General features: G+C 42.8%; 1 protein-coding gene across 1 annotated transcript in view; it reads left to right on the plus strand.

The window, feature by feature from the left end:
• Window positions 1-13044, plus strand: part of cacnb1 (calcium channel, voltage-dependent, beta 1 subunit) — a 36090-nt gene extending 23046 nt beyond the window's left edge. Inside the window, exons 7-14 of the mRNA XM_034712088.1 lie at window positions 1646-1674; window positions 4417-4497; window positions 5319-5377; window positions 5460-5569; window positions 7798-7949; window positions 9316-9411; window positions 9531-9716; window positions 11095-13044. Of these exons, the coding sequence (XP_034567979.1) occupies window positions 1646-1674; window positions 4417-4497; window positions 5319-5377; window positions 5460-5569; window positions 7798-7949; window positions 9316-9411; window positions 9531-9716; window positions 11095-11634 (1253 nt within the window). The 3' untranslated portion in view covers window positions 11635-13044. The remainder of the gene's footprint in view (window positions 1-1645; window positions 1675-4416; window positions 4498-5318; window positions 5378-5459; window positions 5570-7797; window positions 7950-9315; window positions 9412-9530; window positions 9717-11094) is intronic.
• Window positions 13045-15663: the final 2619 nt, after the last annotated feature.

Raw genomic sequence — 15663 nt, forward strand, 5'->3', positions numbered from 1 at the left:
TCATTAGCATGCAGGACGGGACTGGAATAGAGCCGAGGATGAGCAACTCATATTAAACTTGATAAGTATGTCTGGTTTATGAGTGTGTGTGTAGGGGGTTGTGTGTGTGTGTGTGTGTGTGTGTGTGTGTGTGTGTGTGTGTGTGTGTGTGTGTGTGTGTGTGTGTGTGTGTGTGTGTGTGTGTGTGTGTGTGTGTGTGTGTGTGTGTGTGTGTGTGCATCACAAGGATGACAAAGAATTGCCTCTGGATTATGAAAGAGACAGAAGGAGAGAGGAAATTGCAAACTTGGGTAAAATAAACAATGATTTATGTTAAAAGGTCTTTAAGTGTTCATGTTAATCAAACAGAGACATGGAACTGAACTCTGTACCTGTACCTACACCTCTTTGACTTACAGGTTCAGTCCCGCTCTCTGAAAGAAGCTTAACACAAATATGATTTAGAGGAGATGGGTTAAGCTTAAACACGTTACACCTTGTTTGTAAAAAAAAAGTGTATCTTCCATCATCCTGTATGATTCCCTTAAAACAAGTCAGCTGCCCACCTTGTCCACCCCTCCCCCTCACCAAACACACCTGCATCACCAACAATAATCCAGCAAACACCGTAATCTGACCCCCAGCTCTCCTCTCAGCTTGGTTCCTTTCCCCCTCTGCACTTCTGTCCTCCAGTTTCCTCTTTACACTTCTACGCCTTTCTTATCACCTCTCCTTCATATCCCCTTGTCCGCGCCGGGCTCCATGATAATCTTATGTTTTCCTTTTAAACTCTTGTCAATGCTACTTCCAGTTTCATCATATTATGTCACCTTTCTTGATCTCAGTGTTTGTGCCATCTCTTGCAATTTCCTCCATGCCTCTCTCTGTGGATGCATCTCATATCTTACTTCTGTTTACTCCTTTGTTTGCTTTTCCTCCTCTGTTATTTTGTCTTCCCTCTTTCTCTTTTTTCTCTCTCTCTTTGTCTGCTCTCTCGTCTCCCTTTTTCCTCACCACCCACCCTTCCACCCTTTCATCAGCTCACGTGGACATGTCCACTGTGTCTTTTGATGTTGACCCCCTCGACCTGGATGCCGAGGAGCCCCCTGAGTTCCAGGGCGACCCTCGCTCCCCCAAGGGCCAGTCAGGCAGCGTAACGTCCCCTCAGGCCAACGCCACCCGCCTGCCCTTCTTTAAGAAGGTAACACAAGGAGGCTTAGAACACCTTGCTCCACCTCTCGACAGCCTCCCTCCTCCCACTTTTGTCCCCGACTCTCAAGTGTAGGACTAATCCCCCCTCCCCTTGTTCCCGTCTTCCACTAACTTCTCACACCCGAAGCATCCCTTCTTGCTCCTGAATGTAACGCTGATGTTGGTTACACTTCAGCTGTTTGGACGTTTGTTCCTGTGCTCGATGATTGGCAGGTGGAGGCGTTAAACTAACTGATGCACCTTGAAATGGCGGCTGCTGCAGAAAAGTCTGACTCTATCTCATCAGATTAATACTTCTATTCGAGGACTGCCTGTGTTAACTCTTGTTTGATTCATAACTGGCTCTTCTCCCAGTGACCCCCCTCCCTAATCCTAACATGTCATTAACTTAACGTACTCTTGTGTTTTCTGCTTTTTTTGTCTCCTCTTGCGTCCGTGTGCATTGAATCTGTAGGTGGCCCGGCTAAACAGAAACAGAAGTCGGTGAGTGCCGGACTAACATAATAACACCTTTAACATTTCCACTCTGTCTCTTCCTCCTCCTCCTCCTCCTCCTCCTCCTCCTCCTCCTCCTCCTCCTCCTCTTTGGTTGTCTTTCGTTTCCTTCTCCTGGTGACGCATGGTGTCAAGAAATCAGTCCTGAGAATAATTTTTCGCACCTTTTCCACGCTTCCCAGCGCACATTAAGGCAGAAATATTCACAGGACCATTTCTTAATCACAGTGACGCCTCTGTCATTTCCCTGGAGCCGGTATCATGGCTGTCAGTGTGCAGATGCAGGTGTGGGACCATCGCGGACCCTGTTAGTCAGAGTGTAACAGTAACACATCCTGATAGCTTTCATTTCCTGTTATGACTGCGGCATTGAGTGACAGCATCTCTCTATCAGCAGTTTTTATGCTTTTCAGCACAATTTGAGTCACATGTGTGAGACATTACTTGTCAGGAGGGAGACACATGAGCAGCATCCCTCCAGGACACGTGCTTCTGTTTTTACTGTTTGGGACTTTTCAATTTAAAGCTCCTGTGATTATGAAACAGACTGAGATTTTACTGAAATGCCTTTTCAAAGCAAACACGATCATCTGTTAGATTAATTACGCCTCTAGTTGTTTTAATGCTTGTAACTGCTGCCACCAGGTTACTATAAGATGAGCTGAAACAACCCTTGTTTACATTTTTTAGTGGAAGAGATTTAAAGTTAGTGATGCGTTTGAGAGTTCAAAAAAGCAGGAGGGGATCTAGTATCAGAAAATAATACTTTTCTATGTCAAGTGCAAGATCAGTGAAAAGCTGAGTTGTGTTTTTGTCCAGAGGGGGCGCCAAAATCAACACAAACCAAAAGTTTCACACAGGAGCTTTAAATTAGAAGAGTTACCTTCCATAAACTGTAAACCAGACAAATATAAATCAAAATATCTCAATATTAAAGTTTTGAATGCATCCATACATCAACAGCATTTTTTTAAAATGTACATATTTAAATTAAAAACTATTAAAATGCTTATTTTCATGTTTAACCAAAAGAAAAAGCTTTAATGTTCAAAATATTTCAGTCACAAGCACCTTAGCTCAATTTTGATAAATCCAATATCTGCTAAGCCACAACATCCTCACATTACTGATCGTGAGGGACAATAAAGCGTAATATTGAACTATTATCATCCACATCTATAATAAGTTCAGCCTCCTCCCTGTTACTCACCACACTACACCATGCACCCCGCTCCTGTTATTCCAAACCAATGAGCACTATTGTTACGTGCGGTGCTCCAGCTCTGCCCCTGTAGAGACAAGAGCCATTTGGAAAACTTTTAAAATATGTATTTTTAGCTGCTGTGAATACAAATGAGGTGAAATGAGCTTCCATTGCTCCGCTCTTTATGTAATGTAATGTAGTGAGGGCACTCCAAGCTCTATCTCATGGTTTAAGAGCAGCGCAGCACGCACAGAGGAGGAGGCGTGCTCTGAATACAGATGAGAAAAAGAGAGTGAAAAAAAACCACATCCAATATCAGTGTTGTTAGAGTGTATGGGATGTGTGACTGTTTTCACCCCATTCTCACTGAAGAACTCAATGTTTCTAAGGAGAACACATGCTGATGGAGTCCTTATGGATGAATCATTCATGATTCATAATGTACAAATAAGTCTAAAGTTCACGCTCTGCAGTACGTATCCAGTTTATGTGTGGGTGTTGTATGGAAGGACCTGCAGCTGTTATAGGTTTCTCCATTTTCAGTGTAAATAACTGAAGAAAAGCCACAGACTGGATTATATATATACTGTATATACACACATATAACGCTCTGAGTGCTCAGGTTATGTCTTTAGAAATAAAAGAAACATGTCTGCGCTTTTATGGTCATTAGAACTCGTTTAGAAATAATATTTTAAGGCACTTTTCCACTTTTAGTTGAACAAGCTGAAGGAAAGGCACAGACTTCATTATGTAGAGTGCTCTTTATATTCCTCTTCTGTTCCCTGTTAATGTCTGTCTGTCTCAGTTTTGATCATTAAAACATCAGAAAATAGGATGAAGATGATGAAAAAAAAGGGTAAAAAGAGATTTTAAACTCAACATTTTGAGGGGAAACAGGCACAAATACTCGTGTTCACTGTTAATGCATTAAATAGATTTTGTGTAGGAGAACTAAAACACATTTATGTAAGATTTCCTTCATACATGCATCATTTAAGTTAGATTTCTTGAAATAACAGAAAGTGAAGCACGTTTCAAAATGTGCTCTTAAAGTGAGAATCACACCGCAACAGTTGCAGCAAGAAATAACTCGACATCTCACCGCGAGTGCTGATGTATAACAAAAAGAGAAAAGTGTGAAGGATGACGCCTGTGTTAGTCACGAGAGCTCTCCTGACACTCGGCTTTAATTATGGACCTTTTCATTATGTGAGAGACAGCAGACGAAGAAATCCAGGCGAGTGCTTTCAGTGAAAAATTGATCCCTGCCTCCCGACAGTCATACACGGTCAATAACACGGATGGACTCCGGCGTCTGAGACTCGCCATCCGTCAGCGTGAGCGCTCACAGAGGGGAGGAAGACAGGGCAGAGAGGGGCGTCTGTGTTGGGTCATTGTTGATCCATATGTGACCGTACATCAGTGTGAGCTGTTATGTGGAACAGTTTGGAGTGTATATATGTTCAGACACAACATGACAACGTGACTCACTCTGATGTTGGTGCTGTGTTTCTCCGGATCAGATGGAGCACGTGCCTCCCTATGACGTGGTTCCCTCCATGAGACCCATCATCCTCGTGGGGCCGTCGCTCAAAGGATACGAGGTAAGGAAGGGAGTATGTGCAATGACAACCTGCTCACTATGCATCCTTCTGCTTATTGCACGGCTACAAACTGGAGAAATCAATCATTTTACACCAGATTTTAACATAGTTTTATTAATCTATTATCTCTTATTTTCCATTAATCAGTCTTCAAACACAGCTGAACCCTTTACTGTTTTCATTGAAGTCTTTACTTAATGCACCAACTTCATCCATCCATCCACCAATTATCTTGACCGCTTACCCCGTTAGGGGTCACGGGGGGCTGGAGCCTATCCCTAGCTGGCTTCAGGTGGAGGCAGGGTACACCCTGAACAGGTTGCCAACCTATCACAGGGCTAACATTGAAAGACAGACAACCATTCATTCACACACTCACACCTATGGGCAATTTAGAGTGATCAATCAACCTGGTGAGCATGTTTTTGGACTGTGGGAGGAAGCCGGAGTACCTGGAGAGAACCCACACGTGCACAGGGAGAACATGCAAACTCCACACAGAAAGGCACCTGCCCAGCCGGGGATTCGAACCAGGAGCCTTCTAGCTTGGAGGCAACAGCGCTACCCACTGCACCACCCTGCAGCCTGCACCAATTTCAATTTTGCACATTTCTGTTTCCCTGTTTTTGACCCTTTCTTAGTTTTCCTGCTACAAACAAATGTATGTCAAATCAACTGCACTACTTTGTGCACTGATATGATTACAGTTAGTCCTCCACGGTCTGTTCTTCCTAGCAATGGTCTGCTACGAAGAGATAACAGCAATGACCTGGTCTATTCACTCTTTACTTGTCTTCTTTCATCATGTGTTTTATTTTTAGGTGACAGACATGATGCAGAAAGCGCTTTTTGACTTCCTGAAACACAAGTTTGAGGGCAGGTAAGAATGAAACCTTCTACATCTCACTGCTTTGACCCATTTAAATTCACTAACTGCTGACCTGGATCCACGTTTCTCTCAGGATATCAATCACACGAGTGACAGCAGACATCTCGCTGGCCAAACGTTCAGTCCTCAACAACCCCAGCAAACACACCATCATCGAGCGCTCCAGTACCCGCTCCAGCCTAGGTAAGAACACGCAGCCTCTTCTCATCAGCGTTGACGGTCTGTTCATCACATCCTGTCGTTCCACATCCATTTGAATACATTTCACTGTTTGTGCCACATATTACACGTATTGTTTTTGAGTGTGACTTTTATTCCTTTGGATAGAGATAGAGATAGAGAGACAGTCTGTGAGTTAAAATAGATGATAACTGCACTTTCACTGGATGTCACTCGAGCAGGTAATAGTGCATTTGTTAGGGACTATTTTCAGCAGCGGATGAACACACACTTGTTGCTTTAGTGAGCTTTAACAGAAGCAGGATGTTGTTGTGTCGCTCAAATGAATTACTTCCTACATTTATTGAATCAAAGACATACGTCACACAATGCAGATTAATCAGAATTTACAGTCTTTATATTTAATAAGTAAATAATATAGTTTCTGAACATTTCACAGCAAAGATTAGACATTTATATCTTCAATCGTATGTAGAAACATGTTCAACAATGGAAAAGTACAGCAGATAATCTGTGCGTTGTATTGATGTTAATCTGTAATCTTGGACTAGGTTTACACACTTGTTCACAGATTACAGTGAAGAACTTTGAAGCCAGCTGAAGGTTTGGATGCAGGATTTAGAAATTGAAGTAGTTTTATGTTAGACGATGTAAAGATGGTGTCCAAAATCCTCCAAAGACCTGAAAGTGACATGTTTTTCCCTTTTTATACCTGCTCTGACTGCCTGACTCTGATCCGGCCTCCTCTCTCTTTCTTCATCCTGTCTTTTTCTACCCTTCACCCACCCGTCCCCTTCCCCCTCGCCCCACCTTCTCCTCCCCCTCCTCCCATCTTCCTCCACCTCTTCCTTTTGATTCAGACGTACTGGGTACGTATGCTCTCCTCGTGACGAAAACAATGAAGCTTCTCTCCTCCTTCCCTCCTCCCATGTTTCTTCTCACTTTATTCATCGTCTGCTCATCCATCGTTTGTCTGCCCGTCTGCTTGGCTGTCAGTTTCTCTGTTCCTCATACGCGTGTGTGACAGCCTGTAGCCTCGAACACAAAGAGGAGAATTACAAAACCAAGGCATAAATAGACCCGTGGGAGGGCAGCGGGGTGGCTGGCTCCTGCTTTTAACTGTGACAGGACTGAGCAGAGAGGGAAGCTGATACTTTCCTTTCTGATGTCTTCCATTTATGACCTTCTTCGTGTTTATGCTATCCATTTATCTATGTTATCGCTTATGCCCAGGGAAAGCCTCTGTAGAAGCTGCCCTTTATCTTCTGCAGTCATGACAGGGGAGCAAGTTTCTCTTAGCAGCCACATCTAAATTTGCAGAAGCTTGTTGAGGTTAACGGAAGCCGTGCCTTCTTCTTCTGCAGACGAGTGAAAGTTCATGTTTCTTATCACTTATCGGAGGCCTTGTGTCTCTGCCTCCAGCTTTCACTCTCCATCCTTCAGCCCTCTGGAGGCTGCTGGATTGTATGCAGGCCTCCGTCTTCCTGCAGATTGCCTTGCCCCTGTTATCTCATTCAGGCACAGGGCTGGCTGCACATACACCTCGGAGGTGCCGAGTTTGACGAGACAGACAGGGAACATTCTGCTTCCTGTTTTAATCTCTTTCCTTACACATCGACAGGCTGAGAAAATAGAGGCGACAGTGCTTGAAATCCTAAATAACAAGCTTTTATTGAGGAACAATGAAAACAAAACACCCAAGCAGTCCACAGAGTTGAGTAGTTTACCTGATAGAATAATTGCTGCCGTGCCTGTGAGTGCTAACAAGAACTAATGTTCCACTTAATTTGTCTGATGGGGGTGTTTGTTTTTTCAGTTTTATTTTCATGGTGAGAAATTGTGCCCTTATCATTAGTAATTACAAGTGCCACAGGCATCTCATTCTTAAGTGCCTCCTTCCTCTGCAGCTTTGAATGAAACAGAAAAGAACAGCAGGAATCTGTAAATGTTGGGAGGTTACAACAGAATGAGGATGCTGCACTGCTCCATTTAGCTGTGCATAAATGGAACTCTAACTGTTATCCGATCTGATTCATGCGCTTCAAAGTATTTTTTTCTAAAACTGTGACATGCATGATGAAGCACTAACAGATCAGTTATATACTTGTGCACAGAGCAGAGGTTAGTGTGGCTGTTCAACACTGCTGTATCCGCTCAGAGAGAGAGAGATCTGGTCTATAGGTTCTCTCTGCTGTTACTGATGTATTAAATGATCTTCTTTGTGTCCTCAGCGGAGGTGCAGAGTGAGATCGAGCGTATCTTTGAGCTGGCCCGCACCCTCCAGCTGGTGGCGCTGGATGCAGACACCATAAACCACCCCACTCAGCTGGCAAAGACGTCCCTGGCTCCTATCATTGTCTATATTAAAATAGCCTCACCTAAGGTAAGGAAACAGCTGACCTGAAGGTTCACTGAGTGAGTGGTCGTGTTTTCACTTCAGCCTTTTGATTTACCTGAATCATGTTTTATTCTTTTATTGTTCATCATGATAGAGTCTGCAATTCCCAACCCTGATATAATTTCCCTTTCAGTGTAACCTGCTACATAAATAAGTTTGGCTGCACTGTCTTGTGTTTAAATCCTCAAAAGGTAGTTTTTGAAGTGTAATCTTTTTTATTTTTAATCTGCCATTTAATTTAGAGGATTTTATTTATGTGTGTGTTTTATTTAAGATAAGATAAGATAAGATAAGATAAGATAAGATAGTCCTTTATTCGTCCTACAATGGGTAAATTTAAGTGTCACAGCAGCAAAGTAGACAGTGCAAAAGAGTATAAAGCAAACAAGAGCCTATAAAATATCAATTATTAAAAAGTTATTAGCAATTCATATTTAAGAGGTAAAAATAAACATATCTTACTATATATATACATGAACTGATTTTTAATTTTTCTTTCCACTCTTACTTTTTTAAATTAATTTTAATGTATTGGTTTTATTCTTATTCTTAAGTATTTTAATTTATGATTTTGTCTTTTATCATTTTTCCATTACTGTTGTTTTCTGTCTCTCTGTTCTTTTCTGAAGCACTTTGGGCTTCATGCTTGAAGAGTTGACATGAGTTGATCTCTGCCCTGACAGTTCTGGGATGTACTATTAAAAAAGCACAAATCAAACAGGACTGTTGATGTTGTAAACTTTATAGAACTGGTTCTTAAAGCACATTTTAACTGTGTTTGTTACTGCCACCAACTGTTCAGCACTATCTTATCTAGCGCTTCTAGTAACTCCTTTTTGTTCCCTTATATGTCATTCTTTTCAGCTCCTTGTTCTTAAGTTATATTTTTGGGACATTTTCGCCTTTATTGGTTAGGACAGCTGAAGAGAGACAGGAAATGTGGGGGTGTGGAGAGTGGAAGAAGACATGCAGCAAATGTTTGAAGTCAGGACTAGAACCTGCAACTGTTGCCTCTGCACATGGGGCACACACTCAAACCGCTCGGCCTCTTACCAAATTGGTAATCATAACAATTTAATAAGCAAGAATTAGTATAATCTCCAAGAGTAGGTAAATCAGTAATATTTTACTCTACTCCTCATGTAGAAATTGTGTTTATGTTTCCTTTGCTTATTTAAAGCTGTAAACTGAATGTTTTGGGTAGAAAGTAGATAAACAACATTTTAAGAGGCTTTTAGAGACCCTAATTGACTCTGATTTGTAGTTTAGGACCCCATACAATCAGAACCGTGCCAGCACATTCATATGAAGAATTGTTCTTGAGCTGACAAAGTGTTCTCTGTCCTTTCAGGTCCTCCAGAGGCTCATCAAATCCAGAGGGAAATCCCAGGCTAAACACCTAAATGTGCAGATGGTTGCAGCAGACAAGTTGGCCCAGTGCCCACCCGTGAGTTTCACTTCATTGCTGTAATAATAAAAGACATGGAGGTTTTCAGAGTTTCATTTTAAACAAACATTATAAATGACGAGTGTTAAACCAGGAGACTGATTTTTCTGTACATGCAGGAGTTGTTTGACATCATCCTGGACGAGAACCAGCTGGAGGATGCCTGCGAGCACCTTGCTGACTACCTGGAGGCGTACTGGAAGGCGACGCACCCCCCGAGCAGCAACCCCCCCAACCCGCTGCTCAACCGCACCATGGCCACAGCCGCCCTGGCCGCCTCCCCCGAGCCCGTCTCCAACCTGCAGGTACAGGTGCTCACCTCCCTGCGCAGGAACATGGATCTGTGGCCTGACATGGACGGTGCTGTAGCCAAAGTGGAAGAACACACTCTCTGAAGTCTGACAGAGAGCAGGGGGGGACTCCGGCAACTCAACCACAACCTCAAATTAGCAGTGCGCTCTCTTTTACCCTGAAGGCAAAGAGCATTAAAACTCTGTTTGTGCTGTGTATAGAAACAAAGAACATATTCATACTTCATATCTACACAGGCGTTTACACATCAATAAGTTTATATCACACATGTAAAAATCCAGTTCAAGAACACCTCCAGGCACAGTTACATTAGCAGATCACTGTTTACTGCTCTGCACTGAGAGAGCAGCTCAACCCAAACCCCTTTGGACTTAAGGAACACCATAAGGCACCCCTGCGCTCGGTGGCCCCCTCCCTCCCCTTCGCTGTAATCAGGAGTAAAATGATATCTGCGGCCCCCCCACTCTCCCCTCTTTAGCTCCCTGGCCTCCTTTCTCCTGCACTTTTCTTCTCTGGGAGGCTCAATCCGGTTTGCTGTTCTCCTCCGTGTTGCCATGGCACCGCCCCTGAAAACAGCAAGTCATGTCCACCTCTTCAGACAGAAACGCTCAGTTTGGTGGAGGCTGTTGCTAACACTCTGTCCATTTTAATCTTGTAAATTATTTCTAACAGGAAAGTACTAATCAGCTGAGTATCTTTGACTAAACTGCTTCACACAAATTCTGCTGATTGCATGGTGTCAGATGGATTTATGTCTTCGACAGAATGGCACCAACTGGCTGTAAAAACATGTGTTGGAACTCATTAATACTGAGGCTTCTATAAGAGAGGCAGCAAAAATAATCCAGGCGTAAGAGCCAGAAGAAGAGCTTGATTCTCTTCAAATGTGTTTTTATTCCTTTATTTATATAAAGTGATCCAGTACGGACATCCTGTACTACAGAGCTCAATCATTATGTAATCATTTGGTTGTGATATTCAGCTTCTTCTGGCATGTGGTCAGTCTGCCAGAAGGTGGCACTGTTGTAACGTTAGACACAGTCTGCTGCTCCTTGAACAATTGCCCGGGTGTTTTTGTGTTTGCAGGAAGGTACCCTGATTTCAGAATGATCAAAAAGAAGAGAGAGTTTGCTTGACTTATTGAATGATTATGTTTATGTGAACTAGTTTTAATAGTTGGTGTGTGTGCATGCTGCAAAGAGAGATGTGTGTTTTAAACAAACTAATGCTTAAGAAGGAAAAAAAAGTCTGTTGTGTTGCCTGTCTCTTGCTAACCCTGCTGACTAACCCTCACTGCACTGACACTTTGGTTTGCTCTGCTCTTTGTGTGTCTGCGTGGTTGCTGTGTCTGCATGGCTGTGGCGGCTGCAGGGGCCGTACCTGGTGCACGGAGAGCAGAAGAGAGAGGGGCCTCTGACAGAGAGCGGAGGGAGCGACACCCTGCACGACTATAAGACAGACCAGGGTGGAAAACCTCAGCAACAGCAGCAGCAGCAAACGTACATACGCTCCTCTCGTGGTCAGCTGCGAGCAGGCAGCGGGCGAGGATTGTCCCGGCAAGACACCTTCGACTCTGAGACCCAGGGCAGCAGGGACTCGGCCTACACCGAGGCCGGGGACTCCTGCATGGACATTGAGACCGACCCTTACGAAGAGCCCGAGCCCTACAGAGGCGGCGGGGGCAGCCGACTTCATCTGGCGCAGCATCACGGCAGACAGGCCTCCTGGGAAGACGAGGGCGCCGAGCCAGACCAGGAAAACCTGAACCACCCACCGATGCCGAGCCACACGCAGTCACATGGAAGGGCCAAGCTGAGGGAGCGGTACTGCCAGGATCCTGTGGACACAGGGGCCAACATGAGCCGCAACAAGAACCAGGACGACTGGGGGAGGGACGTCTACATCCGCTGAACGCATCACACTAGAAAGAGAAGGAAGCGGACAGACAGACTGAGGAGGGAGAGAGATGAGAGGAGACTGTGTGTGGTTTGGGGCCGTGCCAGTTAGGCTAAAAAATTAATCTGTTTACATCCCACTACAATGTAAAGAAATACATCAACTGCCAGATGCCATCTTCATCCACTTCTTCTTGCAATTTAATTTATTTCTGTTAAGAAAACTACTATTGATCTGTTTCTGTTCTTTCTGTTGATACTGCATGAATTTCATGGATTTCTAAACTGACAGCACGAGGACAGTAACCGCTACGATCGTGAATCTATGATTGTGATCTGTATGACTCAACCTCTCGTTTAGTTGTAGAGTGTGAAGGCTGGTAGAGCTGCTGTAGTCCGTCACGTCTGTCCTCTGCAGTCATAAACAGGGTCTAATGTCAACGTGTACAGCGTCAGGGTTTCTCTTTACCTTTATCTCACTCAGTGCTGATGGATATCTCTGAATTTAAGAGCCTCTCACCTCCACTTTCCTCATCACCCAGACCTTAAAAAAGCAGGTGGAGAAGTTGCCATATTTTAACACAACAATTTCTTAATGTTGCTACACCCATGTCAGCTTAAAAGAGTTCACTCCAAAGATGTTTACTTCTTCCCCGACACGGATCTACCCGTCTGACCCAGCACCTCTGTTTCTGTGTCCCTCTTCCTCGTGGGTGCTGAGAGCGCCTGCAGTATTCACCTGTTCTCTGGTTTTCTGCTGTGGTGCACATTTAAAGCAGCACTGCAGTTGTAGTTTTGTAAACAAAGTGTCCTGCCTTAGTCACTCCCACCTTAAAAAAAACAAAAAAAAAAAACACCCTTATATCAAGAAAACTCCAATCACAAGTGCCGGAATGTCTCGCCAAGCCATGTCCACCACTGCCCCGGTGGGATGTCTTAACTTTTGTTTTCATACCATATCTGTGTGTCTGTGTGTCCCAAGGCTACTCTGCGCTGTAGCACATGCCGTCGCTCCTACACGTCACTCTTCTCGTTTTCTTTGCTTCATCGTCTGTTCTTCAGGGCTAATGGTTCTATGAAAAGTACTTGTGTGTGTGGTTACTCACCCCCAACTTCCACCCAAACAGCTAGCTGGTCTGATATGAAATACCACTCTCTTCTTACTCTTTATTTCTGACTGGATTAGTGTTGTTGTTTTTTTTTCCTGTGGACATTTGCAATATTTTAATTTTTTATTTTGAAGCTTCAGTTCTTGTGCGGTAGTGAGAGGAGTTTAAAGGGGGTAGTGGTGGGGGGGGTTAGGATCAGCTTTGGTCTTTACTCAGTTATCTATAATGGAGAATTCATGAATGTCTTTGGTGGGCTGCTTCGGCCCGCCCCGTCTTCAGTTGAATAAATAAATATTAAATAATGATCAGTAAATAATGTTATTGTTGCGTTATCACAATTGTTAAAAATATTAAATAACATGTATCATTGGTGCCTGATTGTAGCTACATTTTGCTTTTTCTGCCTTTCATTTTTAATCTGTGGATAAATTCGTATTTTAATTAAAAATTAATTCAGAAAATGCTGTTGTGTCATTGAATTGATACAGAGATGTGAATCTTCAAAAGCACCAAACTTTAAAAGCCTTTTATATAAGAGGTGTTACAGTTTACGTCACACAGAAGATATAAAGATTTCAGTTCAAGGAATACCCTATTACACAAGAGGTGACGTCTTTCATCCTCCTCTTGACCTTTAACTACATCTTATTCTTCTCAGGATACAACAAACGATTAATATACCGGTGCATCTTAATAAATCAGATTGTCATGACCACGTTATGCTGTATTCTTCATGTGAAAGTGCCAGCATGCTTCTGCAACCCTCTAAAACGTTTAGAAATGCCATAAATCTCCCAAGTGAAGCTCAGAAGATGCAACCACAATCATGGGGAAGACTGCTGACTTGAAAGTTATCCAGGAGGCGATCATCAACACCCTCCACAGCCACAGAAGGTCATTGCTGAAGAGGCTGGCTGTTCACTGAGTTTACTGTATCAAAGCATGTTAATTGAAAGTTGACTGGAAGGGGAAAGTGTGGTAGGAAAATGTGCACAAGTAACAGGGAAAGCCACGGACATGAGAGGATTGCTAAAAACAGATGATGCAAGAACTTTGGAGAGCTTCACAAGGGGTGGACTGAGGCTGGTGTCAGAGCATCAAGAGTCACCACGCAGACGTCTTCAGGGAAGAGACTACAAATGTTACACTCCTAATATCAACCAGAACCAGAGATGTCAGAAGCATCATACCGGGCTGAGGAGAAAAACAACTGGATGGTTGCTTCTCTTTCAGATGAAGGTAAAATTGCATTTCATTTGTAAATCAAGGTCCGGAAGAAGAGTGGAGAGGCAGAGTATCCAAGGTGTTTGAAGTCCAGTGTGAAGTTCCTGCTGGCAGGATTTAGCACCTGCCCACAGCGCCAAAACTTCTACCTAATAGTTTGCCGTCCATAATATTACAGTGCTTGATTGCTTGGTCAATTCATCTGACCTGAACCCAGCAGAGGATCTTTGGGTCATTTGTCCAGAGGAAGATGAGGAACACCTGACCCAAAAGAAAAGACAAGCTGAAGGCCAGTATCAAAGCAGTCTGGGCTTCAATAATACCTCAGCATTACTGCAGGATGGTCACTTCTATGGCAAGTTGCATTGATGCAGTAATACATGGTAAAGGAACTCCAACCCAAGTACTGAGTAAAGAAACATACGTTTTAGAAGTTTGGTATTTTTGTATTTTAATGTTTGTATTTTTGTTTATCTTAGAAATAAGAATTTAAAAAAGGCTTCAAATATGACTATTTACATACAGTATATATGCAAGTTTACCTTTTGGAATAAGAAAGGACATTTTCAGAATATTCTAATTTGTAGACATGCATCTGTACAATCGATAGTCTTACATAACACCAAAAACCACCCTGCCTGTTGAACCTGTCTAGTCAACGTGCTGTGCTGGGTGTTGAACAATGTGGCCTGAAATTGAGGCACATAGCTCTGTTCACTGATACGCTTCAAATGTACCTTCATGACTTCATTGTTTTCTCATTTGTATTCAGAGGAAGTACGAACTCTCACAAACACTCCTTATAAAATGTTGACACATCAGCTCACACCTGCCATGTCTTTGAGTCATACAGGAAACATAACAGCAGCTGAATACAGGACGTGGTTTTTATTTCTCAGATTCGATGTTGTCACATCGTTAATGCCGGCTCTCTGATGGTGGAGGAAACATTACACAAGCAGATGTGGTTTTCATCTTAAAACCTACACTAACCATGAACGTGAGCCTTGCATAAGTCTTGCTTTACAAGGTTAGGAGGGCAAAAGCCACAATAACAAGAACAAAGGGTGCAGAGTGGTAATATATGGTACATTTGATTGCTTGTGTGTTCTCTACGTAAAATATATAAATTAGATAACAAGCATGTTCAAAATATTACACACAATAATTTCTTAATGTATGAATATTTAATGTTAATCAAACACATAAAGTATGACATGTGCACCTCCAAACTTAAATAGGGTACACATCATATAACCAGTAAAGGTATGATAATAATAATATTACCTTTATTTGTACCACTTTTTCGATACAAGTAACAAATTGCTTCACAAGAACAATAAAAACACAATAAAAGCAAAGAAGCAATAAAAGCAAACTGACAGTAAAAGCAGAGAGGTAAAACATTAAAGATTAAAATAGATTCACAAAATAAAAGCTTTAAGATAAAGGTGTGTCTTGAGTTAGTGAAATAAAATGAGGGACTGACTCTGCAAGTCTGATTTCCTGTCGGGGGGCTCTGACAGTAAAGGCCCTGTCGCCTTTAGTTTTTAGTCTAGACCGTGGAGCAGCAAGCAGAGCACTGCCAGAGGATCTCAGACTTCCTCCTGGTTTATGGGGGAATAAAAGCTCAGACATGTATTGAGGGGCGAGTCCGTGTTGTGCTTTAAACATGATTAAAAGTGTCTTAAAATTGATCCTAAAATCAACAG

Source organism: Notolabrus celidotus, chromosome 20 (genome assembly GCF_009762535.1).
Source record: "Notolabrus celidotus isolate fNotCel1 chromosome 20, fNotCel1.pri, whole genome shotgun sequence".
NCBI lineage: Eukaryota > Metazoa > Chordata > Actinopteri > Labriformes > Labridae > Notolabrus > Notolabrus celidotus.